This window comes from Scyliorhinus canicula, chromosome 20 (genome assembly GCF_902713615.1).
Source record: "Scyliorhinus canicula chromosome 20, sScyCan1.1, whole genome shotgun sequence".
Lineage (NCBI taxonomy): Eukaryota > Metazoa > Chordata > Chondrichthyes > Carcharhiniformes > Scyliorhinidae > Scyliorhinus > Scyliorhinus canicula.
The window spans coordinates 243,453-270,252 of NC_052165.1; the positions used below are offsets into that span (position 1 = coordinate 243,453).

Sequence of the window (26,800 nt, forward strand, 5' to 3'; positions counted from 1 at the left end):
CATCGGGATGGTCTAAGTTTTCAGTCTGCCTCTGCAGTCCCAGTCCGCCATAGGGCTCGGTGCAGCTGCTGGAGGCCGCCGCCATGCGCGGACTCTAAACCGGAAGTGCGGGGGCCCACATCCGCAGCTAAAACTGCATGAATTACTCCGGGTTCCTGCTGCGCCCTGCAGGCCTTGCAGGAATCTCTAGGGTAAAACTCCAGCGTTTTTACCCCGGTCTGGGGGACATAGTCCCATTTCCGGAGAATCAGCCCCATGATATACTTGCCTTTATTAGCTGAGGCACAGAGTTTAAGAGCAGGGAGGTGATGCTGGAACTGTATAAAATGTTGGTTAGGCCACAGCTAGAGTATTGTGTGCAGTTCTGGAATCCACATTATAGGAGGGATGTGATAGCCACTGGAAAGGGAGCAGAGGAGATTTACCAGGGTGTTGCCTGGGCCGGAGAGTTTTAGTTATGAAGAGAGATTGGACAGACTGGGATTGTTTTCCTTGGAGCAGAGGTGACTGAGGGGGGACATGATTGAGAGGGATAAAATTATGAGGGACATAGATAGACAGGGAGAACCTTTCCCCTTGGTGGAGGGATCAGTGACCAGGGGGTCAGAGATTTAAGGTGAGGGGCGGGAGGTTTAGAGGGGATGTGAGGAAAGCCTTTTTCACCCAGAGGGTGGTGGGAGTTTGGAACTCGCTGCCTGAAAGGGGGGGTGGAGGCAGAGACCCTCATAACATTAAAGAAATATTTAGATGTGCACTTGCGATCCCAGGACAGACACGGCTATGGGCCAAGTGCTGGGAAATGTTAGGTGGTTGTTTTTGACTGGGACAAGTACGATGGGCTGAAGGGCCTTTTCTGTCTATAAATGATGACACTTTTTTATAATCACCGACCACAAGCCCCTGTTGGGTCTCTTTAAAGAGGACAAAGGGATTTCCGCTGTATTCTTCGCCTGGATATAGCTCTGGGCATTTTTCTTGGCAATGAATAAATATACATTTCAACATGGCCCAGGGGTCCAGATAATGAACACTGACACCTTCAGCCAACTCCCGCTGCCTGGGAGCTGCCACCTCCACCTTGGTGGGCAAAGTAGTGGCGACTTTAAACTTTATGGACACTCTGTTGGTAACAGTCGTACAGATAAACGTGTGGACGTATAAGATCTCAAATTGGTGAAGCTCCGTCACATTTTACTGCATGGCGGGTTACAGCATCCCCCCCCCCCCCCCCCCCCCCCCCCCCCCCCCCCCCCCGCCCCCCCAGCAGCCCCTCAGCCCTGTGTCCAAAAGCAGTAGGAACTGAGTGTCAAAGATGGTAACCACTCCTTAGCCAAGGTGGAAGGTGGGCAGCCCACCACAGCCCAATACTCTGACCATCCAGACGATGATGGAGACGGCTCAGAGACGGACACCAAAGCTTCTGCACGAAAGGACGATACTGTGTCCGGGGCCAAAGACCCACCAAGAGCCTCCAGAGATCATTTTAAAGGCAGTTGACCAATTGTTGCATGTTACCCGACCCAGAACCACTACTGGCGGAAATACAGCCACAGCATAGAAGACCTCCTCAGGTGGTTGCAGAAGGGGACTTGGGGTGGGCTGAAGGATGCAATAACCCCACGGGGATTATTACCAGGATTGATGTCCCTGTGAGTCTTGTGGAATATGATCTTCCTCCCTCGTGGGCGGGGGCTCAGCCAGCTGGGGCTTGTAAAAATCGAGTAAAAATGCTGGCCTGAACAGGGATCGGCATGTTAGTTGTCCCAATGGAGCTGTGTAATATAAATACTTTGCTGCGTGGGCAGACTTTAGATGACCTTGATTAAAATCTATATTATTGTTACTGCTGCTTCCTGGGTCTTAATCCTATATCAACCCTGTCATGCACTGTAAGAATTTAGCAAGTTTCAATGAGATTATTTATCATTCTTTAAACTCGAGAAAACACAGGCTAGTTTGTCCTTGTTGGTAATGGCCATGGGCTTGGGAGGTGGGGGGAGTGAATGGTTAACAGTTGGGTGCCAATCAAAATTTTTAAAATATATTTGTGTTCAAGACTCTTTATGGCCTCCAATCTCCATAATTCCAAACAACCCTAGAACACTGCAACTCTGGGCTCTTGTGAATCCTTCACTTTGTTCCTGCAGTCATTTCTAATCATATTATTCTCCTACGAAGGACCTTGGGATATTAAATGCGAGTTGTGGGTGATTTATAGTTTGGATATTCTGCTGTTGGCTGGGTCTTTGAGACTGGTTGAGAAGGGGTAAGGTGGAAATTCTGTACATTTCTATCGTTGAATATGTGCCAGTATATTTTGTAAAGGTACATGTCGATGAAGTAAAGCTAGATCTGATTTACAGGAGATTTGCAGAGTCACCACATGTCAGATAATGACTTTTTGCGACTATCTTCTCATTTTTCTTTTCAGGTCAAAATACTTTCGTGGCAAGAAGGTTCTGGATGAATATGAGATCCGTTTAGAGCAGGTATGTGTCATATTGCTTATCTCTCTGTATAACTAAAACATTTGTGTTTAGCCCACATCTCAAAAGTGCCCTGGCTACAGAGAGTGGAAGTGGTTCAAAACTCAGTGCATTGATAAAATTATTCAACCAATCACAGTTGTCCAGTAAACTACCTCAGAATGACCCAGGTAATCCTGGATGACCCAGGAAACGACAAAGGAGGAGAGATGTACGATTTATAACATTGACTAAATTGTCGAGAGGTTTGTGAGGAACTTTCCTTCGCTGAACAAAAATTTACTAAACTATTTTAAAATGGACCTCCTGTGACCACTGGACGTGAGGCAGGTTGTTACAAAGGTTTCCCTTTACAAGATTCCCACCTCCATTGTGTACATGAGCTGCGATGATAAATACCAGGTGTAAAAGGGAGATAATTCATCAGAAGGGTGATGGCACTGACAGATTCCTAATGTCTCCGTCAGCCTTTGTTCCCATTTGTTATGCTTCAAACCTGCTGATTAGTGGCTGCTTTGGATAAGTTACGTCGGGTGGAATTCATTGTTTGCTGACACGGGCTCTGGTTCCTGATTCTCTCTGGGTGGTGGGGAGTGGGTGAGATGGAGAGTGGGGGCCAGGGGAACAGTCATGGCCTGATTCTCACAGGGTAGACTGTTAGTTGACTGGAAGGTGGATTGGGCCAATTAGCGGCAGTGGGGCTGGGAACAGAGATGGGCCTGACATTTAATAAGCAATTACAGTGGTTCTCGTTTTACTAATTGAATTGTAACTTGGAAGATAAAAGGCAGAGGGCAGGAAGTCAGCTCAGGGCTGGAAACTGGGACAGTTATCTGAGGCAGAGCAAGATTATGGGCTGAAAATGGAGGAACCCACCATGGCTCAGGATGAGCTCCTCCATTGAAGGTGGCCACTCCTGAGAGCAATATGGAGCAGCACATGGAGTGAATAGAGTAACTGCAGAACCAGCAGAGGGCAGCAGAGCAGAGCTACTGATCAGCTGTTCTGGGGAAATTTGCATACGTGCAGTGCGGTCAGCCTAAGTTGAAGGTGAACCTGCGAAGAAGACCCAAGGAGTTTGAGTAAAGGCAAGCAACCAGCAGAGGGCAGCAGAGCAGAGCTACTGATCAGCTGTTCTGGGGAAATTTGCATACGTGCAGTGCGGTCAGCCTAAGTTGAAGGTGAACCTGCGAAGAAGACCCAAGGAGTTTGAGTAAAGGCAAGCAACCAGCAGAGGGCAGCAGAGCAGAGCTACTGATCAGCTGTTCTGGGGAAATTTGCATACGTGCAGTGCGGTCAGCCTAAGTTGAAGGTGAACCTGCGAAGAAGACCCAAGGAGTTTGAGTAAAGGCAAGCAACCAGCAGAGGGCAGCAGAGCAGAGCTACTGATCAGCTGTTCTGGGGAAATTTGCATACGTGCAGTGCGGTCAGCCTAAGTTGAAGGTGAACCTGCGAAGAAGACCCAAGGAGTTTGAGTAAAGGCAAGCAACCAGCAGAGGGCAGCAGAGCAGAGCTACTGATCAGCTGTTCTGGGGAAATTTGCATACGTGCAGTGCGGTCAGCCTAAGTTGAAGGTGAACCTGCGAAGAAGACCCAAGGAGTTTGAGTAAAGGCAAGCAACCAGCAGAGGGCAGCAGAGCAGAGCTACTGATCAGCTGTTCTGGGGAAATTTGCATACGTGCAGTGCGGTCAGCCTAAGTTGAAGGTGAACCTGCGAAGAAGACCCAAGGAGTTTGAGTAAAGGCAAGCAACCAGCAGAGGGCAGCAGAGCAGAGCTACTGATCAGCTGTTCTGGGGAAATTTGCATACGTGCAGTGCGGTCAGCCTAAGTTGAAGGTGAACCTGCGAAGAAGACCCAAGGAGTTTGAGTAAAGGCAAGCAACCAGCAGAGGGCAGCAGAGCAGAGCTACTGATCAGCTGTTCTGGGGAAATTTGCATACGTGCAGTGCGGTCAGCCTAAGTTGAAGGTGAACCTGCGAAGAAGACCCAAGGAGTTTGAGTAAAGGCAAGCAACCAGCAGAGGGCAGCAGAGCAGAGCTACTGATCAGCTGTTCTGGGGAAATTTGCATACGTGCAGTGCGGTCAGCCTAAGTTGAAGGTGAACCTGCGAAGAAGACCCAAGGAGTTTGAGTAAAGGCAAGCAACCAGCAGAGGGCAGCAGAGCAGAGCTACTGATCAGCTGTTCTGGGGAAATTTGCATACGTGCAGTGCGGTCAGCCTAAGTTGAAGGTGGTTTGTGGAGGGGCTGTTGGCAAGTGACAGTTAAACCTGAAACACTTTGTGAGTGTTTCCCACCCTACCTCCTCCTCTAACCAACCCCCCCACCCCACGGTGGTTGGGAAGCGGGAGCAGGGGCCTGTCGTGAAGGTGAGTGAGTGCCTTTAAATTTGCTTACCTTTCAGCGGGATCAGGGTTTGAGGTAATATCAGGTAAGCTCTTCCTTTCTTTTTCTTTTTCTTGTTTTTTTTTTAATCTAGAGGGGATGTCAGGGAAGGCAGTACAATGCTCCTCCTGCAGAATGTTTGAGGTGAGGGACGCCGTCAGTGTCCCTGCTGATTTCATCTGTGGGAAGTGCACCCAACTCCAGCTCCTCAAAAACCGTGTTAGGGACCTGGAGCTTGAGCTGGATGAACTTCGGATCATTCGGGAGGCAGAGGGGGTCATAGATAGGAGCTTCAGGGAAATAGTTACACCAAAGACTGGAGATAGATGGGTAACTGTAAGAGGGACTGGGAAGAAGCAGTCAGTGCAGGGACCCCCTGCGGTCGTTCCCCTGAGTAACAAGTATACCGTTTTGGATACTTGTGGGGGGGACGACTTACCAGGGGTAAGCCATGGGGTACGGGCCTCTGGCACGGAGTCTGTCCCTGTTGCTCAGAAGGGAAGGGGGGAAAGGAGTAGAACATTAGTAATTGGGGACTCAATAGTCAGGGGCACAGATAGGAGATTTTGTGGGAGCGAGAGAGACTCACGTTTGGTATGTTGCCTCCCAGGTGCAAGGGTACGTGATGTCTCGGATCGTGTTTTCCGGGTCCTTAAGGGGGAGGGGGAGCAGCCCCAAGTCGTAGTCCACATTGGCACTAACGACATAGGTAGGAAAGGGGACAAGGATGTCAGGCAGGCCTTTAGGGAGCTAGGATGGAAGCTCAGAGCGAGAACAAACAGAGTTGTTATCTCTGGGTTGTTGCCCGTGCCACGTGATAGTGAGATGAGGAATAGGGAGAGAGAGCAATTAAACACGTGGCTACAGGGATGGTGCAGGCGGGAGGGATTCAGATTTCTGGATAACTGGGGCTCTTTCTGGGGAAGGTGGGACCTCTATAGACAGGATGGTCTACATCTGAACCTGAGGGGCACCAATATCCTGGGGGGGAGATTTGTTAGTACTCTTTGGGGGGGTTTAAACTAATTCAGCAGGGGCATGGGAACCTGGATTGTAGTTTTGGGGTGCGAGAGATTGAGAGTATAGAGGTCAGGAGCACAGTTTTGACTTCGCAGGAGGGCGGCAGTGTTCAGGTCTGTGGTTTGAAGTGTGTCTATTTCAATGCCAGGAGTATACGAAATAAGGTAGGGGAACTGGCAGCATGGGTTGGTACCTGGGACTTCGATGTTGTGGCCATTTCAGAGACATGGATAGAGCAGGGACAGGAATGGTTGTTGCAGGTTCCGGGGTTTAGGTGCTTTAGTAAGGTCAGAGAAGGGGGCAAAAGAGGGGGAGGTGTGGCGCTGCTAGTCAAGGACAGTATTACGGTGGTAGAAAGGATGCAAGATGGGGACTCTTCTTCCGAGGTAGTATGGGCTGAGGTTAGAAACAGGAAAGGAGAGGTCACCCTGTTGGGAGTTTTCTATAGGCCACCTAATAGTTCTAGAGATGTAGAGGAAAGGATGGCGAAGATGATTCTGGAAAAGAGCGAAAGTAACAGGGTAGTTGTTATGGGAGACTTTAACTTTCCTAATATTGACTGGAAAAGATATAGTTCGAGTACATTGGATGGGTCGTTCTTTGTACAATGTGTGCAGGAGGGTTTTCTGACACAATATGTTGACAGGCCAACAAGAGGTGAGGCCACTTTGGATTTGGTTTTGGGTAATGAACCAGGCCAGGTGTTAGATCTGGAGGTAGGTGAACACTTTGGAGACAGTGACCACAATTCGGTGACCTTTACGTTAGTGATGGAAAGGGATAAGTATACCCCGCAGAGCAAGAGTTATAGCTGGGGGAAGGGGAATTATGATGCCATTAGACATGACTTAGGATGTGTTGGTTGGAGAAGTAGGCTGCAAGGGTTGGGCACACTGGATATGTGGAGCTTGTTCAAGGAACAGCTATTGCATGTTCTTGATAAGTACGTACCAGTCAGGCAGGGAGGAAGGGGTCGAGCGAGGGAACCGTGGTTTACCAAAGAAGTGGAATCTCTTGTTAAGAGGAAGAAGGAGGCCTATGTGAAGATGAGGCGTGAAGTTTCAGTTGGGGCGCTTGATAGTTACAAGGAAGCGAGGAAGGATCTAAAGAGAGAGCTGAGACGAGCAAGGAGGGGACATGAGAAGTCTTTGGCAGGTAGGATCAAGGAAAACCCAAAAGCTTTCTATAGGTATGTCAGGAATAAAAGAATGACTAGGGTAAGAGTAGGGCCAGTCAAGGACAGTGGTGGGAAGTTGTGTGTGGAGGCTGAGGAGATAAGCGAGATACTAAATGAATACTTTTCATCAGTATTCACTCAAGAAAAAGATAATATTGAGGAGGAGAATGCTGAGACCCAGGCTATTAGAATAGATGGCATTGAGGTGCGTAGGGAAGAAGTGTTGGCAATTCTGGACAAGGTGAAAATAGATAAGTCCCCGGGGCCGGATGGGATTTATCCTAGGATTCTCTGGGAAGCCAGGGAAGAGATTGCTGAGCCTTTGGCTTTGATTTTTAGGTCATCATTGGCTACAGGAATAGTGCCAGAGGACTGGAGGATAGCAAATGTGGTCCCTTTGTTCAAGAAGGGGAGTAGAGATAACCCCGGTAACTATAGGCCGGTGAGCCTCACGTCTGTGGTGGGTAAAGTCTTGGAGAGGATTATAAAAGATACGATTTATAATCATCTAGATAGGAATAATATGATTAGGGATAGTCAGCATGGTTTTGTGAAGGGTAGGTCATGCCTCACAAACCTTATCGAGTTCTTTGAGAAGGTGACTGAACAGGTAGACGAGGGTAGAGCAGTTGATGTGGTGTATATGGATTTCAGTAAAGCGTTTGATAAGGTTCCCCACGGTCGGCTATTGCAGAAAATACGGAGGCTGGGGATTGAGGGTGATTTAGAGATGTGGATCAGAAATTGGCTAGTTGAAAGAAGACAGAGAGTGGTAGTTGATGGGAAATGTTCAGAATGGAGTTCAGTTACGAGTGGCGTACCACAAGGATCTGTTCTGGGGCCGTTGCTGTTTGTCATTTTTATAAATGACCTAGAGGAGGGCGCAGAAGGATGGGTGAGTAAATTTGCAGACGACACTAAAGTCGGTGGAGTTGTAGACAGTGCGGAAGGATGTTGCAGGTTACAGAGGGACATAGATAAGCTGCAGAGCTGGGCTGAGAGGTGGCAAATGGAGTTTAATGTGGAGAAGTGTGAGGTGATTCACTTTGGAAAGAATAACAGGAATGCGGAATATTTGACTAATGGTAAAATTCTTGGTAGTGTGGATGAGCAGAGGGATCTCGGTGTCCATGTACATAGATCCCTGAAAGTTGCCACCCAGGTTGATAGGGTTGTGAAGAAGGCCTATGGTGTGTTGGCCTTTATTGGTAGAGGGATTGAGTTCCGGAGCCATGAGGTCATGATGCAGCTGTACCAAACTCTGGTACGGCCGCATTTGGAGTATTGCGTACAGTTCTGGTCGCCTCATTATAGGAAGGACGTGGAAGCTTTGGAACGGGTGCAGAGGAGATTTACCAGGATGTTGCCTGGTATGGAGGGAAAATCTTATGAGGAAAGGCTGATGGACTTGAGGTTGTTTTCGTTAGAGAGAAGAAGGTTAAGAGGTGACTTAATAGAGGCATACAAAATGATCAGAGGGTTAGATAGGGTGGACAGCGAGAGCCTTCTCCCGCGGATGGAGGTGGCTAGCACGAGGGGACATAGCCTTAAATTGAGGGGTAATAGATATAGGACAGAGGTCAGAGGTGGGTTTTTTACGCAAAGAGTGGTGAGGCCGTGGAATGCCCTACCTGCAACAGTAGTGAACTCGCCAACATTGAGGGCATTTAAAAATTTATTGGATAAGCATATGGATGATAAGGGCATAGTGTAGGTTAGATGGCCTTTAGTTTTTTTTTCTCCATGTCGGTGCAACATCGAGGGCCGAAGGGCCTGTACTGCGCTGTATCGTTCTATGTTCTATGTTCTATGCATCAACATCCACAGGATACAAGCCTTTCAAGATTGATTTGTCTTATGAAGAAAGAGTGAGCATTTTAGGCCGATACTCCCTTAGATTTAGAAGAATGAGGGGAGATCTGGTTGAGGTATACAAGATGATAAAAGGTACGGATAAAATGGACGTAGAGTAGATTTGCCTCGTTTAGGACATTCTAGAACGAGAATTCGTAGTTTTTGGATAAGGGGGAGCAGGTTTAAAACCAAGATGAGGAGAAACTACGGGCAGGAATCTCCGTTTCTGAGACAAGAGGCTGGATTCTCAGATTCTGAGACTATGTCCCGAGCTTGTGTCTAGTCTTACGACCAAAATGTCGCCCCCCACACCGATGCTCCGCCCGTGGCTGCGCATGCACACGGCGGCGACCTGCAGAGGTCGCGTCTTACACCGTGGCGACGGCTGCGTGCGGAACCGGTCTGCAAGATTGGCCGCCCTGTAACCACCTGGACCACCCCCCACCAGTCCCCCCAGCCCCCACCGAAGCTCCCCCAACTTGCGGGGGGGAGGAGCCATCTTTGGACTGTGGGAGGAAACCGGAACACCCGGAGGAAACCCACACAGGCATGGGGAGAACGTGCAAACTCCACACAGGCAGTAACCCAAGCCGGGAATCAAACAGGGGTCCCTGGTGCTGTGAGGCAACTGTGCCAACCACTGTGCTACTGTGCCCCCCATAAAGTCGCTCAGCATCATCCTCACAATTCACTATTCTCCCCAGCTTAATTTCATCTGCAAATTTAGAGATCTTGCCCTCAACACCAATTTCTAAATCATTTATATAAATCAGAAAAAGCAAGGGTCAGAACACTCAGCCCTGGGGAACATCACTTTCAACTCGTCTCCAGACTGAGAAATGTCCATCTATACCTTCCCTCAGAGGCCCCAGCACAGATCCCCGTGGAACACCGCTAGTCACAACCTTCCATTCATACTACTACCCTATGCCTTCTGTGACCGAGTCAATTCTGTATCCAACTTACCACCTCACCTCTGATCCCGTGTGACTTCACCTTTTGTACCAGTCTGCCATGAAGCACCTTGTCAAAGGCCTTACTGAAGTCCATGTAAACAACATCCACCGCCCTCCCCTCATCAATCATCTTTGTTACCTCCTCAAAAAACTCGATCAACTTATTGAGGCACGACCTCCCTTTCACAAAACCATGCTGTCTATCGCTAATGAATCCTGTCCCCGAGAATTCTCTCCAATAATTTACCTGGTACCGATGTGAGGCTCACCGGCCTATAGTTTCCAGGATTATCCCTGCTACCTTTCTGAAACAGCGGTACCACATTAGCTATTCTCCAGTCCTCTGGGATCTCACCTGTAGCCAATGAGGATACAAAGATGTCAGTCAAGCCCCCAGCAATTTCCTCCCTTGCTTCCCTCAGTATTCTGGGGTAAATCCCATCCGGCCCAGGTGACTTATTTACCTTAATATCTTTTAAAAGACCCAATACCTCCTCCTTTTCGATGTTAACATGATCCAGACTGTCATCTTACCTAAGAATCATCTTCCACAAAGTCCCTTTCTTTAGTGAACACTGATGCAAAGTACTCATTTAGTACCTCGCCCATTTCCTTTGGCTCAACAGATAGATTCCCCCCACTGTCCTTAAGTGATCCAATCCTTTTCCTGGCCACCCTCCTGCTTTTTACATATGAATAAAAAGCTTTGGGATTCACCTTAACCCTACTTGCCAAGGACTTTTCATGACCCCTCCCAGCCCTCCTAATTTCCCGCTGAAGTACCTTCCTATTTTCTTTATACTCCTCAAGGGTTTTGATTGTCTCCATCCTTCTAGATCGTACAAAAGTCTTCTTTTTCTTTTTGACAAGGTTCACAATATCCCTCGTTATCCAAGACTGCCTAAACTTCCCAGACTTATCCTTCGTTCTCTCAGGAATGTGACTTTCCTGAATCCTAATCAACTGTTGCTTGAAAGATTCCCACATGTCCGATGTTGATTTACCCTCCAACAGCTGCACCCAATCCAAATTCTTCAATTCCTGTCTAATGTTATCATAATTTACCTTTCCCCACTTTAGCACCTTAACGCGAGGGTTGCCCTTGTCCCTGTCCAAACGTACCCTAAAACTTACGGAATTGTGGTCACTACTCCCAAAATGTTCCCCTACTGAAACTTCAACCACCTGTTCAGGCTCAAAGAACAAAGAAACGTACAGCACAGGAACAGGCCCTTCGGCCCTCCAAGCCCGTGCCGACCATGTTGTCCGTCTAAACTAAAATCTTCTACACTTCCTGGGTCCGTATCCCTCTATTCCCATCCTATTCATGTATTTGTCAAGATGCCCCTTAAACGTCACTATCGTCCCTGCTTCCACCACCTCCTCCGGCAGCGAGTTCCAGGCACCCACTACCCTCTGTGTAACAAACTTGCCTCGTACATCTCCTCTAAACCTTGCCCCTCGCACCTTAAACCTATTCTCCCTAGTAATTGACCCCTATATCCTGGGAAAAAGTCTCTGACTATCCACTCTGTCTATACCCCTTATAATTTTGTAGACCTCTATCAGGTCGCCCCTCAACCTCCGTCGTTCCAGTGAGAACAAACTAAGTTTATTCAACCTCTCCTCATAGCTAATGCCCTCCATATCAGGCAACATCCTGTTAATGGCTCCGCAGTATGCTCCCTTACCTTTCTCAGTAATCTAGGATGCATCACATCCAGGCCTGGCGACTTCACTACCTGGAGTGCTGCCAGCCTTTTTAGCACCGATTCTTTATCTATCACTATATTGCTCAGTTGCTCAACGCCCACATTTTCAACTGGACCATTGTCACCATCTTCTATATGTGGAATTCCCTACCCCAGAGTACAGTTGATGCCGGGACATTGAGTAAATTTAGTCGATTTTTAATTAACGGGGGTTGAAGGGTTGTGGAGAATGGGCAGGATGGTGGAGTGAAGCAGAGAAGAGATCAGCCATGATTGTATTGAGAGGTTCTAAATGAATATTTCTCATCAGTATTTACTGTGGAGAAAGGCACGAATGTTAGGGAAATTGGGGAAATAAAAAATGATGCCTTGAGGAGTGTACATATTACAGAGAAGGAGGTGCTGGAGGTATTAAAGCACATCAAGATAGATAAATCCCTGGGACCTGATGAAATGTATCCCAGGACTTTGTGGGAGGCGAGGGAGGAAATTGCCGGCCCCCTAGCTGAGATATTTGAATCATCGACAGCCACAGGAGAGGGGCGCAATTCTCCGGACTTACGAAAAATCGGAGAAGAGCGGGCGGCGTAAATTTTTACGGACACGCTGGTCCGACGCCCTCCCGCTATTCTCCCCCCCCCCCCCACGCCCGCCCCCCGACACGAATCGCTGCTCGCCGTAAAAAAACGGCGAGCAGCGATTCACCCCTGGCCGATGGACCGATTTCCAAGGCCTTTACGGCCGTTTTTATGAACGTAAAACACACCTGGTCTGACCGTTCGTAAAAATGGCCGTAAAGTCCCGATCTGGGGAACCATGGCACCGATTGGCACGGCCGTACCAATGATTTCATGGGCCCGCGATCGGTGCCCACCGATCGCGGGCAGCGGGTACTTACCCCACGCACTCTTTCTCCCTCCGCCGCCCCGCTGGATCCATGAGGGCATACCGGCTCACGCATGCGCGGGTTTCACGCATATGCATGATGACGTCATCCGCGCATACGCGGGTTGGAGTCGTCCAATCCACGCATGCGCGGCTGACGTCATCTGACGCGTCAGCCGTCGCAAACTCTGGCTAGCGGGTTTAACGAAATGTGTTAAGCCCGCAATGCCGGAGTTCACGGCCGCGCGATGCTAGCCCCGACCGGGGACCAGAATCGGTTCCCGGTCGGGGGGGGCGGAGGCTGGCGTCAAACCCGCCCGTTTTTGACGCCAGCTTCCCGATTTTTCGTAACTCGGGAGAATCGCGCCCGAGGTGCCTGAAGATTGGAGGGGAGCAAATGTTGTGCAAGAAGGACTGTAGGGATAAACCTGGGATCTACAGACCGTATAGCCTTACTTCTGTTGTGGGTAAATTGTTCGAAGACAGGATCTACAGGCATTTAGACAGGCAAAGGGCTAATTAGGGACAGTCAGCATGGCTTTGTAAGGGGAAAGTCATGTCTCACCAATTTGATTGAGTTTTTTGAAGCGGTAACCAAGAAGGTAGATGAGGGCACTGCAGTCGATGTTGTCTACATGGACTTTAGCAAGGCCTTTGACAATGTACCACATGGCAGGTTGTTGCAAAAGGTTAAATCTCACGGGTCCAGTTGAGGTAGCCAATTGGATACAAAGTTGGCTTGGAGACCAAAGCCAAAGGGTGGTTGTGGAGGGTTGTTTTTCAAACTGGAGGCCTGTGACCAGTGGTGTGCCTCAGGGATCGGCGCTGGATACACTGTTATTAGTTATATATATTAATGATTTGGATGAGAATGTAGGAGGCATGGTTAGTAAGTTTGCAGATGAGACCAAGATTGGTGGCATAGTGGATAGTGAGGAAGGTTATATAAGATTACAACAGGATCTTGACCAATTGGGCCAGTGGGCCGATGAATGGCAAATGGAGTTTAATTTGGATAAATGTGAGGTGATGTATTTTGGTCGATCAAATCAGGGCAGGACCCACTCAGTTAATGGTAGGGAGTTGGGGAGAGTTACAGAACAAAGAGATCTCAGGGTACAGGTTCATAGCTCCTTGAAGGTGGAGTGGCAGGTGGACAGGGTGGTGAAGAAGGCATTCAGCTGGCTGGGTTTTATTGGTCAGAATATTGAATACAGGAGTTGGGACAACCTATTGAAGTTGTACAAGACATTGGTCAGACCCACACATGGAACACTGTGTTCAGTTCTGGTCACCCTATTATAGAAAGGATATTGTTTAACTAGAAAGAGTGCAGAAGAGATTTACAAGGATGCCATCAGGAGATGATGGTCTGAGTTATAAGGAGAGGCTGGATAGGCTGGGACTTTTTTCCCTGGAGTGTAGGAGGCTTAGGGGTGATCTTATAGAGGTCTATAAAATAATGAGGAGCATTGATAAAGTAGATAGGTAGATACCTTTTCCGAAAGGTAGAGGAGTCTAGAGCTAGAGGGTATAGGTTTAAGGTGAGAGGGGAGAGATACAAAAGAGACCAGAGGGGAGATTTCTTCACACAGAACATAGAACATAGAACATAGAACAGTACAGCACAGAACAGGCCCTTCGGCCCTCAATGTTGTGCCGAGCCATGATCACCCTACTCAAACCCACGTATCCACCCTATACCCGTAACCCAACAACCCCCCCTTAACCTTACTTTTTTATTAGCACACTACGGGCAATTTATCATGGCCAATCCACCTAACCCGCACATCTTTGGACTGTGGGAGGAAACCGGAGCACCCGGAGGAAACCCACGCACACAGGGGGAGGACGTGCAGACTCCACACAGACAGTGACCCAGCCGGGAATCGAACCTGGGACCCTGGAGCTGTGAAGCATTTATGCTAACCACCATGCTACCCTGCTGCCCCCAACAGAGGGTGGTGAGTGTCTGGAACGGGCTGCCAGAGGCAGTGGTAGAGGCGGGTATGATTTTGTCCTTTAAGAAGCAGTTAGACAGTTACATGGGCAGGGTGGGTATAGAGGGATATGGGCCAAATGTGGGCAAGTAGGACTAGCTTAGTGATAGAAACTGGGCAGCATGGACAAGCTGGGCCGAAGGGCCTGTTTCCATGCTGTAAATATCTATGACTCTGACTTTCTTGGACACCAAGCGGAGGTGCTGTCAAATTGAGAAGGAGAGTTTGACCGTTGTGTTTGGTGTAAACTAAATTCATCAATACGTCTATGGCAGGCGTTTTGTAATAGTGACTGACCACCAGCCTTATTGGGACTTTTTGACAGGATAGGGTAATCCCCCCTAGTGCCTCTGCCCAGATACAGGGTTGGGCTCTGCCTCCTACAGCTTATGAATATTTGTGGAGCATCTCCCTAGCCTTCCACTGCCCACAGGCCTGGCTCCATTGCCAGCATTGGAAGAGGTCACGATGACCCTGAATATTTTAGAGACATTACCGGTCTCTGCAAAGCAAATCAAAACCTGGACACAAAAGTATCCAACACTGTCAAAATTGAAGCAATTGATCCTGAACAGCAGAGTCTGAAGACAACCCTCCGATGACATAAAACTTTATTGGACTAAGAAAAAATAACTTAGTGTTGAGGAGAGTTTCGGGGTCCCAAGTAGTCGCCCTCCACCCTGGGAGGTGCCCAATCCTACTAGATCTCTATAACGGCCACTCTGGAGTCTCTAAAATAGAAATGCTGGCCAGGAACTACGTCTGGCGGCCTGGTCTCAGACATCACGGAGTTGGTGAAGCAGTGTGATTCATGCCGGGAAAACCAGAAAACTCCTCCTCTAGCCTCCCTACACCCATTTGAGTGGCCAGACGGGGGGGGCAGGTTGGACTTTGCCAGGCCTTTTCTGGGTTCCATGTTTCTGATCCTGGTGGAGTTGGTTTGAGATACATTGCATGGGCTTGTGATCCCCCATGCTATGCTCAAGAAACTAAGACAGATTTTGCACTGGACGTCCTGGTTACCGACAATGGCATAGACTTCACCAGTGGGGTGTTCCAGACCTTCATGAACCAGACATAGAACAACACCAAATAACATGTCATCCAATGGCCTGGCAGAACGGGCAGTATAGATCTTTAAAATCAGCGTGAAAAATTAACTGGCAGAATCCATGAAGACCAAGTTGGCATGGTTTTTTACAATTATCGGAACGCTCCTCATACTGTGACAGGAATTATACTGGCGGAACTGTTAATGGGACAGCGGCTTCTTATGGGATTATGGGATTAAACTTGCTATTCCCAAATCTAGTGTGAAGGGTAGATCCCAACAGGGAATCAGAAAAGAAATTATGATGCATGCTTTCAGCTTTTCCAGTGGCTTCCGTGGTCAGGCTGACCACTAATGGACATGGTCAGACTGTCATGGTCAGGCTGTCATGGTCAGACTGTCATGGTCAGGCTGTCATGGTCAGACTGTCATGGTCAGGCTGTCATGGTCAGGCGCTGTCATGGTCAGACTGTCATGGTCAGGCGCTGTCATGGTCAGACTGTCATGGTCAGACTGTCATGGTCAGACTGTCATGGTCAGACTGTCATGGTCAGACTGTCATGGTCAGGCTGTCATGGTCAGGCTGTCATGGTCAGGCTGTCATGGTCAGGCGCTGTCATGGTCAGACTGTCATGGTCAGACTGTCATGGTCAGACTGTCATGGTCAGGCTGTCATGGTCAGACTGTCATGGTCAGACTGTCATGGTCAGACTGTCATGGTCAGACTGTCATGGTCAGGCTGTCATGGTCAGACTGTCATGGTCAGGCTGTCATGGTCAGGCGCTGTCATGGTCAGACTGTCATGGTCAGACTGTCATGGTCAGACTGTCATGGTCAGGCTGTCATGGTCAGACTGTCATGGTCAGACTGTCATGGTCAGACTGTCATGGTCAGGCTGACCACTAATGGACATGGTCAGACTGTCATGGTCAGACTGTCATGGTCAGACTGTCATGGTCAGGCTGTCATGGTCAGGCGCTGTCATGGTCAGACTGTCATGGTCAGACTGTCATGGTCAGACTGTCATGGTCAGGCTGTCATGGTCAGACTGTCATGGTCAGACTGTCATGGTCAGACTGTCATGGTCAGGCTGACCACTAATGGACATGGTCAGGCGCTGTCTTGCTGCAGTACAAGGGCCCAGGTACAAACTTACATTGGTGCAATTTAATGTTCTCAAATGGGGCAAGTGGTGGAGCATTATGGGAGATCCAGGTGATTGGGAAGAAAACAACCTGACTCTCTTGATAAAATTAAATAAAATTACTGCGGATACTGGTATCTGAAACAGAAAATGACTGGACAATCTCAGCAGGTCTGACAGCATTTGTGGAGAGAGAAGGAGCTAACGTTTCGAGTCTGGGTCACTCTTTGTCAAAGCAGCCTTGCTTCAGCTGTTAACCAGGGAACCTGCAGAAAATGTGAACTATGGGGAAGAACAATTGGACTCGACTATGGTACAAAACTTAGTTCAAACCGCTCTGTAGACATTGCCCAGCAATGAAAAGAGTCAGCTCCTTCAGGAAGGGAGCTGAGAAAAATGTAATTGGGGATTGTGGGCGGCTGGACGGGCTGACATGAAATTTTCTCAAGTAGATCATGCACAATCTAGGGCGGCACGGAAGCACAGTGGTTAGCACAGTTGCTTCACAGCTCCAGGGATCTGGGTTCGATTCCGGACTCAGGTGACAGTCTGTGCGGAGTTTGCACGTTCTCCCCGTGTCTGCGTGGGTTTCCTCCGGGTGCTCCGTTTTCCTCCCACCGTCCAAAGACGTGCAGGTTAAGTGGATTAGCCATGATAAATTGCCCTTAATGGCCAAAAAGGTTAGGAGGGGTTATTGAGTTACAGAGATAGGGTGGAAATGACTCCGCACAGACAATCACCCAGCGGGTGATCAAACCTGGGACCCTGGTTTGTGAAGCCATAGTGCTGGCAACTTGTGCTGCCGTAGCCACTCGCTGTACAATTAGCTGCCTGATTGTCTGGGCTACACATCAGCTATTGACACTTGGTAGAGTCTCGAGTACCCACTGAACCAAAGACAAGTGCAGTCAGGAAAAGAGGGATGAAAATGAAAAAGAACTGGAGGAGCTGGGGAGAGGAGGAAATGGCCTTTTCCATCCTGATGTGTTTCACGTTTGTTATTCCAAACAGGGAATGTTGGAATGAGTAGTTTCACAATGAAATGTAGGAACAGAAAGTTGTTAATTCTCAAATGAAGTATTCACATTGATACAAAACCGGTACTGGGGATGTGGAAATTCCTTCTGGCTACGTGTGTTTGAGAGTGTAGAACTTGTTTATTTCCAATTAAATAAGTGGAAAAGATGGAGCCTTCAATTAAGTGAAATTGAAGATGTCTAATTGGTAATGTCGGACATCGTGCTCTCTTAATGAATCCTGATGGGGCCAACACCCTGTCTGATGTCCCTAAATAAGTTTCAGACAGTCATTTTATTAACACTCTTAAGCAGGAAGTTTTCCGGAATCTAACCCTTTTCCTCAGCTGTTGCAACACACACTGTGGAAAGAAGGTTTGAGGCTAAATATATAAAAGAATTCAGACAACCAACACAGGCATCATTTTGGTAAATCATTCTGTGGCTCAGATGTGCTGGGTTTGTTTACAACCTTTCAATTATCTTGAATGTCAAATGTTTTTATGTGGTATTCCGATGCTGGTTAAAAACGTATGTTCAAAATAACTAATTAAATGTCTCCATTATACCTCTCCTTTTTTCCTGACCAAGTTCACAATGACACCAAGCCTCAGCTTTCTCATTCATTGTACCATCGCATGTGAGGATAGCACTGGATTGATGAACAGAGAGGTTCAGAATTGTAGACATGTGGAAGTGGGTAGATGTACTGAGCCCCTCAAGCCTATTCCATTGTTCTCTTGGAATATGGCTTAACTCTTAACGACTCACCGTGATACCATAACATGGAATGTCCTCAGAATGGAACATGCGAGACTTACCCATGTTTTTCACACGCTGGGCGGGATTTACCAGCTGTTCACGCGAAACATAGTTTACATAGACATAGAACATACAGTGCAGAAGGAGGCCATTCGGCCCATCGAGTCTGCACCAACCCACTTCAGCCCTCACTTCCACCCTATCCCCATAACCCAATAACCCCATCTAACCTTTTTGGACACTAAGGGCAATTTATCATGGGCAATCCACCTAACCTGTACGTCTTTCGGGACTGCGGGAGGAAACCGGAGCTCCCGGAGGAAACCCATGCAGACACGGGGAGAACGTGCAGACTCCGCACAGACAGTGACCCAGCAGGGAATCGAACCTGGGACCCTGGCGCTGTGAAGTAACAGTGCTAGCCACATGTGGTACTGTGTGCCCTTAGCTAGAACAAAGAACAAAGAAAATTACAGCACAGGAACAGGCCCTTCGGCCCTCCCAGCCTGCGCCAATCCAGAACCTTTATCTAAACCTGTTGCCTATTTTCCAAGGTCTACTTCTCTCTGTGCCCCACCCGTTCATATATCTGTCCAGATGCATCTTAAATTATGCTATTGTGCCCGCCTCTACCACCTCCGCTGGCAAAGCGGTCCAGGCACCCACCACCCTCTGCGTAAAACACTTTCCACGCACATCTCCCTGTCGGGAATCTCTGGTCCCACGCTAGCGTGGGGGTTTCCCGGCGATGGGAAATCCTGTTGACAATGATGGGACCGGTAGATCCCGCTGGAGGGCCGCCTCCGGGGGGTGGGGGGGGGGGGGGGGGGGGGTAAATTCCGCCCGCTGTCTCTGAGCCGTCAGTTACACAGAGACAGTAACTGGGCCTGGGAATCGATCCCACGTGGGTGAGTCTCAACATTCACTGGACTCAGGTCAGATCCCAGAGGCTTGGAAATGAAGCGAAGTTGACTCGCATTTTCAAAAGCAAAAGGTGAGGGAAGAATCGCCAAGAGATTATCCTGCATGATTTACTTCCTCTATTGGGAAAGTTTTGGGAGTTTTATGGGGAAAGAAGCATCTTGAAGGTGATGGTTTAATCCAAGATGATTTTAGAAAGCCCATTCCTCAATAATGTAATATTAAGATTGGGTGAGGGGCAATCAGATGGCTTCCCTGTGTTCCCACATATTGTTTGACGTATCAGGTTTTCTTTTAAAAAGGTTCAGCTGCCAATTGATTGATTGATTGATTGGTATTTATTGTCACATGTACCGAAGTACAGTGAATCTGCGGCAAAGGAAAGTATACAGTACGTACAGAGTAGACAAAAGAATAATCGACAAAGTACATTGACAAATGATACATCGACAAACAGTGATTGGTTACAGTGCGGAACAAGGCCAAACAAGAGCAGCATAGGGCATCGTGAATAGTGTTCTTATAGGGAATAGATCAGTCCGAGGGAGAGTCGTTGAGGAGTCCTGTAGCTGTGGGGAAGAAGCTGTTCCTATGTCTGGATATGCGGGTCTTCAAACTTCTGTATCTTTTGCCTGATGGAAGGATCTAGAAGAAGGCAATGCCTGGGTGGGAGGGGTCTCTGACAATGCTGTCTGCCTTCCTGAGGCAGCGGGAGATGTAGACAGAATCAATGGGAGGGTGGCAAGCTTGTGTGATGCGTTGGGCTGAGTTCACCACACTCTGCAGTTTCTTGCGATCTTGGGCCGAGCAGTTGCCATACCCAGGCTGTGATGCAGCAGTTGCCATACCAGGCTGTGATGCAGCAGTTGCCATACCCAGGCTGTGATGCAGCAGTTGCCATACCCAGGCTGTGATGCAGCAGTTGCCATACCCAGGCTGTGATGCAGCAGATTACAAACCCAGGCTGTGATGCAGCAGTTGCCATACCAGGCTGTGATGCAGCAGTTGCCATACCAGGCTGTGATGCAGCAGTTGCCATACCCAGGCTGTGATGCAGCAGTTGCCATACCCAGGCTGTGATGCAGCAGTTGCCATACCAGGCTGTGATGCAGCAGTTGCCATACCAAGCTGTGATGCAGCAGTTGCCATACCAGGCTGTGATGCAGCAGTTGCCATACCAGGCTGTGATGCAGCAGTTGCCATACCAGGCTGTGATGCAGCAGTTGCCATACCAGGCTGTGATGCAGCAGTTGCCATACCAGGCTGTGATGCAGCAGTTGCCATACCAGGCTGTGATGCAGCAGTTGCCATACCAGGCTGTGATGCAGCTGGATAGGATGCTCTCTATGGCACATTTGTAGACGTTTGTGAGAGTCGATGCAGACAGGCCGAACAAGACGTTGTTGGGCCTGAGTGGACCAGGACAGACTGTTGGTGATGGTGACCCCCCAGGAACTTAAAGCTATCGACCATCTCTACTTCGGAGCCATTGATGTAGACAGCGGTGTGTGTCGTGCTGCGCTTCCTGAAGTCGATGATCAGTTCCTTGGTCTTTCCGACATTTAGAGAGAGGTTGTTTTCGCTACACCATGTAACCAAGTGATCTATCTCCCTCCTGTAGTCTGATTCGTTGTTGTTTGAGACACAACCCACCACAGTCGTATCATCCGCAAACTTTAGATTGAGTTGGAGTTGTATCTCGTCACACAGTTGTGTGTATAGGGAGTGCAGTAAAGGACTGAGCAGGGCCCCGGGGTTAAGGCCTATTGTGGAGGAGGTGGTGTTGCCGATCCTGACAGATTGCGGCCTGTTAGTGAGGAAGTAATTGGGGGCGATTCTCCAAAATGGAGCCCAAGTGTTCGTGCCGTCATGAACGCCGTTGCGATTCACGACGGCGCTAAACGGGCACGAGGATGACCGATTCTGGCCCCCACAGGGGGCCAGCACAGCGCTGGAGTGGTTCACGCCGCTCTAGCCTCCCTTCGCGCCAACCCGCGCATGTGCGGGGGACTTCTTCAGCGCGCTGGCCCCGACTCAACATGGCATCGGGATTCAGGGGCCAGTCGCACAACAAAGTAGGCCCGGGGTGGGGGGCCCGGGGGGGGGGGGGGGGGGGCCGGGGGGGGGGGGGGCCGGGGGGGGGGGGGCCGGGGGGGGGGGGGGGGGGGCCGGGGGGGGCCCGGGGGGGGGGGGGGCCCGGGGGGGGGGCCCGGGGGGGGGGGGGGGGGGGCCGGGGGGGGGGCCGGGGGGGGCCGGGGGGGGCCCGGGGGGGGGGGGGCGGGGGGGGGGGGCCCGGGGGGGGGGGGGGGGAGAAGCCGGCCCACCGATCAGTGGGCCCGATTGCGGGCCAGACCCCATTGGAGCCCCCCCCCCCCCTGTGAAGGAGCGCTTTTCCCCGCCCCACAGGCCGCCCTCTGACTGTTTGCGCGGAGTTCCCACCGGCAGCGACCAGGGGTGAACGGCACCGGCGGGACTCTGTCGTATCCGCGTGGCCGCTCGGCCCATCCTGGCCGTAGAATCGGCGGCCCCGCCAATTCCACCGGCCCACGGCCGGCACCGTACCAAACGCGCCAGCGCAAATGGTGCCGATTCTCCGCACCTCAGAGAATCAGGCGCCGACGTCGGGGCGACGTGGCGCGGTCGCGGTGATTCTCCGGCCTGGCGCGGGGCTTGGAGAATCGCGCCCATTGATCCAGCTGCACAGGGAGGGGTCAAGTCCAAGATTGCACAGTTTGGTTATTAGTCTTGTCAGGATAATGGTGTTGAAGGCGGAGCTGTAGTCTATGAACAGCAGCCTGACGTAGGGGTCCTTATTGTAGAGATGTTCGAGAATTGATTGTAGTGCCGGAGAGATTGTATCTGCTGTGGGCCGGTTGCTGAGGTAGGCGAACTGCAATGGATCGAGACTGTCAGGGAGGCTGCCGTTGATCTGTCTCATGTCTAGCCGCTCGTAGCGTTTCATGATAACAGACGTCAGGGTAATTGGTGGAACTGCAAAAGACTCGAACCATTTCCTTGAGTGTATTTTAACCAGGAAAATCAAATAGTTTTTATTATTCTTAACCTGGTCTAAGTTAATAAGAAAAACATTCCGACTTTAAGTTAAGAGGGGATAGAATTCATGGGAACCTGAGGAACATTTTTACACAGAGGGTGGTACGTATGTGGAATGAGCTGCCGGAGGAAGTGGTTGAGGCGGGACAGGGACATTGATAACGTTTAAAAGAGAGCTACATGGATAGGAAAGGTTTGGAGGGATATGGGCCAATTGCAGGCAAATGGGGTTGGCTTAGATGGGCTTTGTGGTTGGCATGGACCAGTTTGGGTCAAAGGGCCTGTCTCTGTGCCATAGACTCTATGAACTTTCTCACACTCACACTCACACTCACACACACACCACACTCACACACCACACTCACACTCTCTCACGCACACTCTCTCACGCACGCACACATGCACACTCTCACACACCACACTCACACTCACACTCTCTCACGCACACACCACACTCACACACCACACTCACACTCACACACCACACTCACACTCACACACCACACTCACACACCACACTCACACTCACACACCACACTCACACTCACACACCACACTCACACTCACACACCACACTCACACACCACACTCACACTCACACACCACACTCACTCTCTCACGCACACACACATGCACACTCACACACACGCACACTCTATCACACACACACCCTCTCACACACACACTCACACACACTCTCACACACACGCACACACTCTCACACACACACACTCTCTCACACACACACTCACACACACTCTCACACACACACTCTCTCACACACACTCACACACACGCACACACTATCACAATCACACACACCCTCACACACGCACACACGCTCTCTCACACACACACACTCTCACACACACACTCACACACGCACACACTATCACGCACTACACACACACCCCCTCACACACGCACGCACTCTCACACACACACACTCTCACACACACACTCACTCACACACACACGCACACACTATCATGCACTATACACACACACACACACCCTCACACATGAACACACACACACACACGCACACACTATCACAGACACACACTCACACACACACACACTCTCTCACACACTCACACTCACACACACACACTCACACAGACGCACACACTATCACACACACACACACTCTCTCACGCACGCACACATGCACACTCTCACACACCACACTCACACTCACACTCTCTCACGCACACACCACACTCACACTCACACACCACACTCACACTCTCTCTCGCACACACACATGCACACTCTCACACACACGCACACTCTATCACACACACACCCTCTCACACACACACTCACACACACTCTCACACACACGCACACACTCTCACACACTCTCTCACACACACACTCACACACACTCTCACACACACTCTCACACACACACACACACGCACACACTATCACAATCACACACACACCCTCACACACGCACACACGCTCTCTCACACACACACACACACTCACACACACGCACACACTATCACGCACTACACACACACCCCCTCACACACGCACGCACTCTCACACACACACACTCACACACACACTCACTCACACACACGCACACACTATCATGCACTATACACACACACACACCCTCACACATGAACACACACACACACACGCACACACTATCACAGACACACACTCACACACACACACTCTCTCACACACTCACACTCACACACACACACTCACACAGACGCACACACTATCACACACACACACACCCTCACACACGCACACATGCTCTCTCACACACACACACACTCTATCACACACACACCCTCTCACACACACACACACACACACCCTCACACACGCACACACACTCTCACACACACGCACACACTATCACACACTATCAGACACACACACACACCCTCACACACTCACACACACGCACACACTATCACACACACGCACACACTATCACACACACACCCTCACACACGCTCTCACACACACACACTCTCTCACACACACACTCACACACACGCACACACTATCACGCACTACACACACACACCCCCTCACACACACACTCTCACACACACACTCTCACACACACACTCTCACACACACACTCACTCACACACACGCACACACTATCATGCACTATACATACAGACACACTCCCTCACACATGCACACACACACACACACACGCACACACTATCACACACACACTCACACACACTCTCTCACACACTCACACTCACACACACTCTCTCACACACACACGCACACACTATCACGCACACGCACACACACACCCTCTCACACACCCTCTCGCACACACACTCACACTCACACACACACTCACACACTCACACACTCACACTATACAATACACTAACCTCTTTAGTTGTCTGTGGTTGTGCATTTGCATTTGAACCTACAGCTCATCAAGTTTATTTCTTACACTCTTGTGCATTATTATATAGAACTGGGCTATTTTCCCTACCTGGGGATGATTATTACCAGCCAGCTGTGATTTGCAGGAATCTTCAGGTGAGCTGTAAATGACCAGTGAACAGTCTCATGTTGAAAAGTCATTTACTGCCTGTTGCTGATGAGGTAATAAACCTATCACACATCTTTTTCCACCTTTTAATGTTCATGTTTTCCATGTCATGGCAACTTGGTGGGTTTGTGAAAGGCCTGTCAATGTTGTTGTGAAGGTGCAGGGTCCCTGGATCTTGGTCCTTTTGATTACATCTTATTGTCCCCTCTCACGATAGTATTGAGATTAAAGCCCCTACACTGAAGGGGGTCGCAGGTCCAAATCTGACTTTTACTACATCTCGATGTTGGCACGTTGATACTGACACAGAATCGTGAATTTGTGGTTTTTAAGGGAGTGACCATGTTTCTTTGAGCACAAGTTTGACTGAATGAACATAAGTTAATGAGCCATCCTTACTGTGCCAGTTCATTATTCCGCAGTCAAAATGTTACTGTTTATTTATTAATAATTAACATTTTGCTTTCAAGATGTGGGATTTGCATTATCTGTATTAGTTCTGCAGGTGTGGTATAAAATGTTCAGTAAAACTCATTATCATTTTCATTAATTATAAACACAGGCAGAGTTCTCAGAATTGAATTTGGCCGCGTATGTGAATGGGGGATGTATGATCGACATGCAGCTGATCCGGAATGGAACCAAGGTCGTCAGGTAGGACAAATTTCTCTGAGACTTGATTAGGAAAGCGATTTTACAAAAGGGCTGTGCATGTTCACCAACAACCTGACAACCGAGAGAACAGTCCCTTAGTAACAAAGGGGCAAGAGTCGAGAAATAGGGTTGAAACAAAATTGATTGCATCGCACCAGTTGTGAAATACGATGGGAAGGTTTCTTGCATGTTACAGAATTAAATGGATCTCTGCATTGTCTAGAATGCTGTTCCCCATAACAATAAAACCTGGGCAAGAGAGCCCAAAATTAATGCAAAACAATTCCTTTAGATTTCTTTTTACTGTTATTCTTTTAGTAAAACAATCATATGTCAACCTTGGCTCACTCCCTACGAATCCTAATTGCACTTAATTGATGCAAACAATAATGATTAACTAAATTAGCTAATCTTTGAATGCAGTGGAACAAATTGGAAACTATTATGGGGCAATGTTGTCATTATTTGGCATATTTTGGTTAGAAACATGTAATGTTTTAATGAATTGTGCTGAACCCAGGCACTTGTTTGTAGTGTAAAGATATAAGAATGCACGTTGTCCAGACCTTCATTCAGAACAAAACATTGCCCAATATGTTTTGTTGAGTTGTGGTCTTTCAAGACCAGCAGCAGCCTTTCCGATGTAAAGGAACAATGTGGTTTTATAAAGAAAACGATTCAATTAAAAGTCAGACGTGGTTTGCTGACTCATTTGGTAAGTTAGGCATGCATTCTATTCCACGTTTTGTCACGATGTGGAGATGCCGGCGTTGGACTGGGGTGAGCACAGTAAGAAGTCTGACAACACCAGGTTAAAGTCACAAACTTAGTTGTGCGATTGAGAAAAATTTGAACAAATGTCTGTTTGAGAGACTCCAATATAAGGCTGAGAAAAATAATGGAATAGTTTCCGGCAATTTGTAATAGCATAATTATGGTATCCACCCCTGTGTGCATTCTTCACTCCTGCAATACCAGTTTATTATTAGTTCATCAGCTGCCATTCTTCAACCATTCTTCCTCTTCCAACCATCTCTCAAAAAGCTGAAGTCGGTTCCAATCTAGCTATTTCTCCACAATTTTTCTTTCCCTCTGTTCTCCTGCATAGCATTAATTCTGTTTGTCCATCACCCTCTCGAATAACTCGATTATCTTTTTCTATGTG

The 26,800-nt window shown here is 49.0% G+C and overlaps 1 protein-coding gene across 1 annotated transcript in view; it reads left to right on the forward strand.

Moving 5' to 3' along the window:
* Window positions 1–26,800, forward strand: part of LOC119955139 (synapsin-3-like) — a 475,326-nt gene that overhangs the window by 171,066 nt on the left and 277,460 nt on the right. The window contains 2 exon segments of the mRNA XM_038781056.1: window positions 2,432–2,489; window positions 25,544–25,635. Of these exon segments, the coding sequence (XP_038636984.1) occupies window positions 2,432–2,489; window positions 25,544–25,635 (150 nt within the window).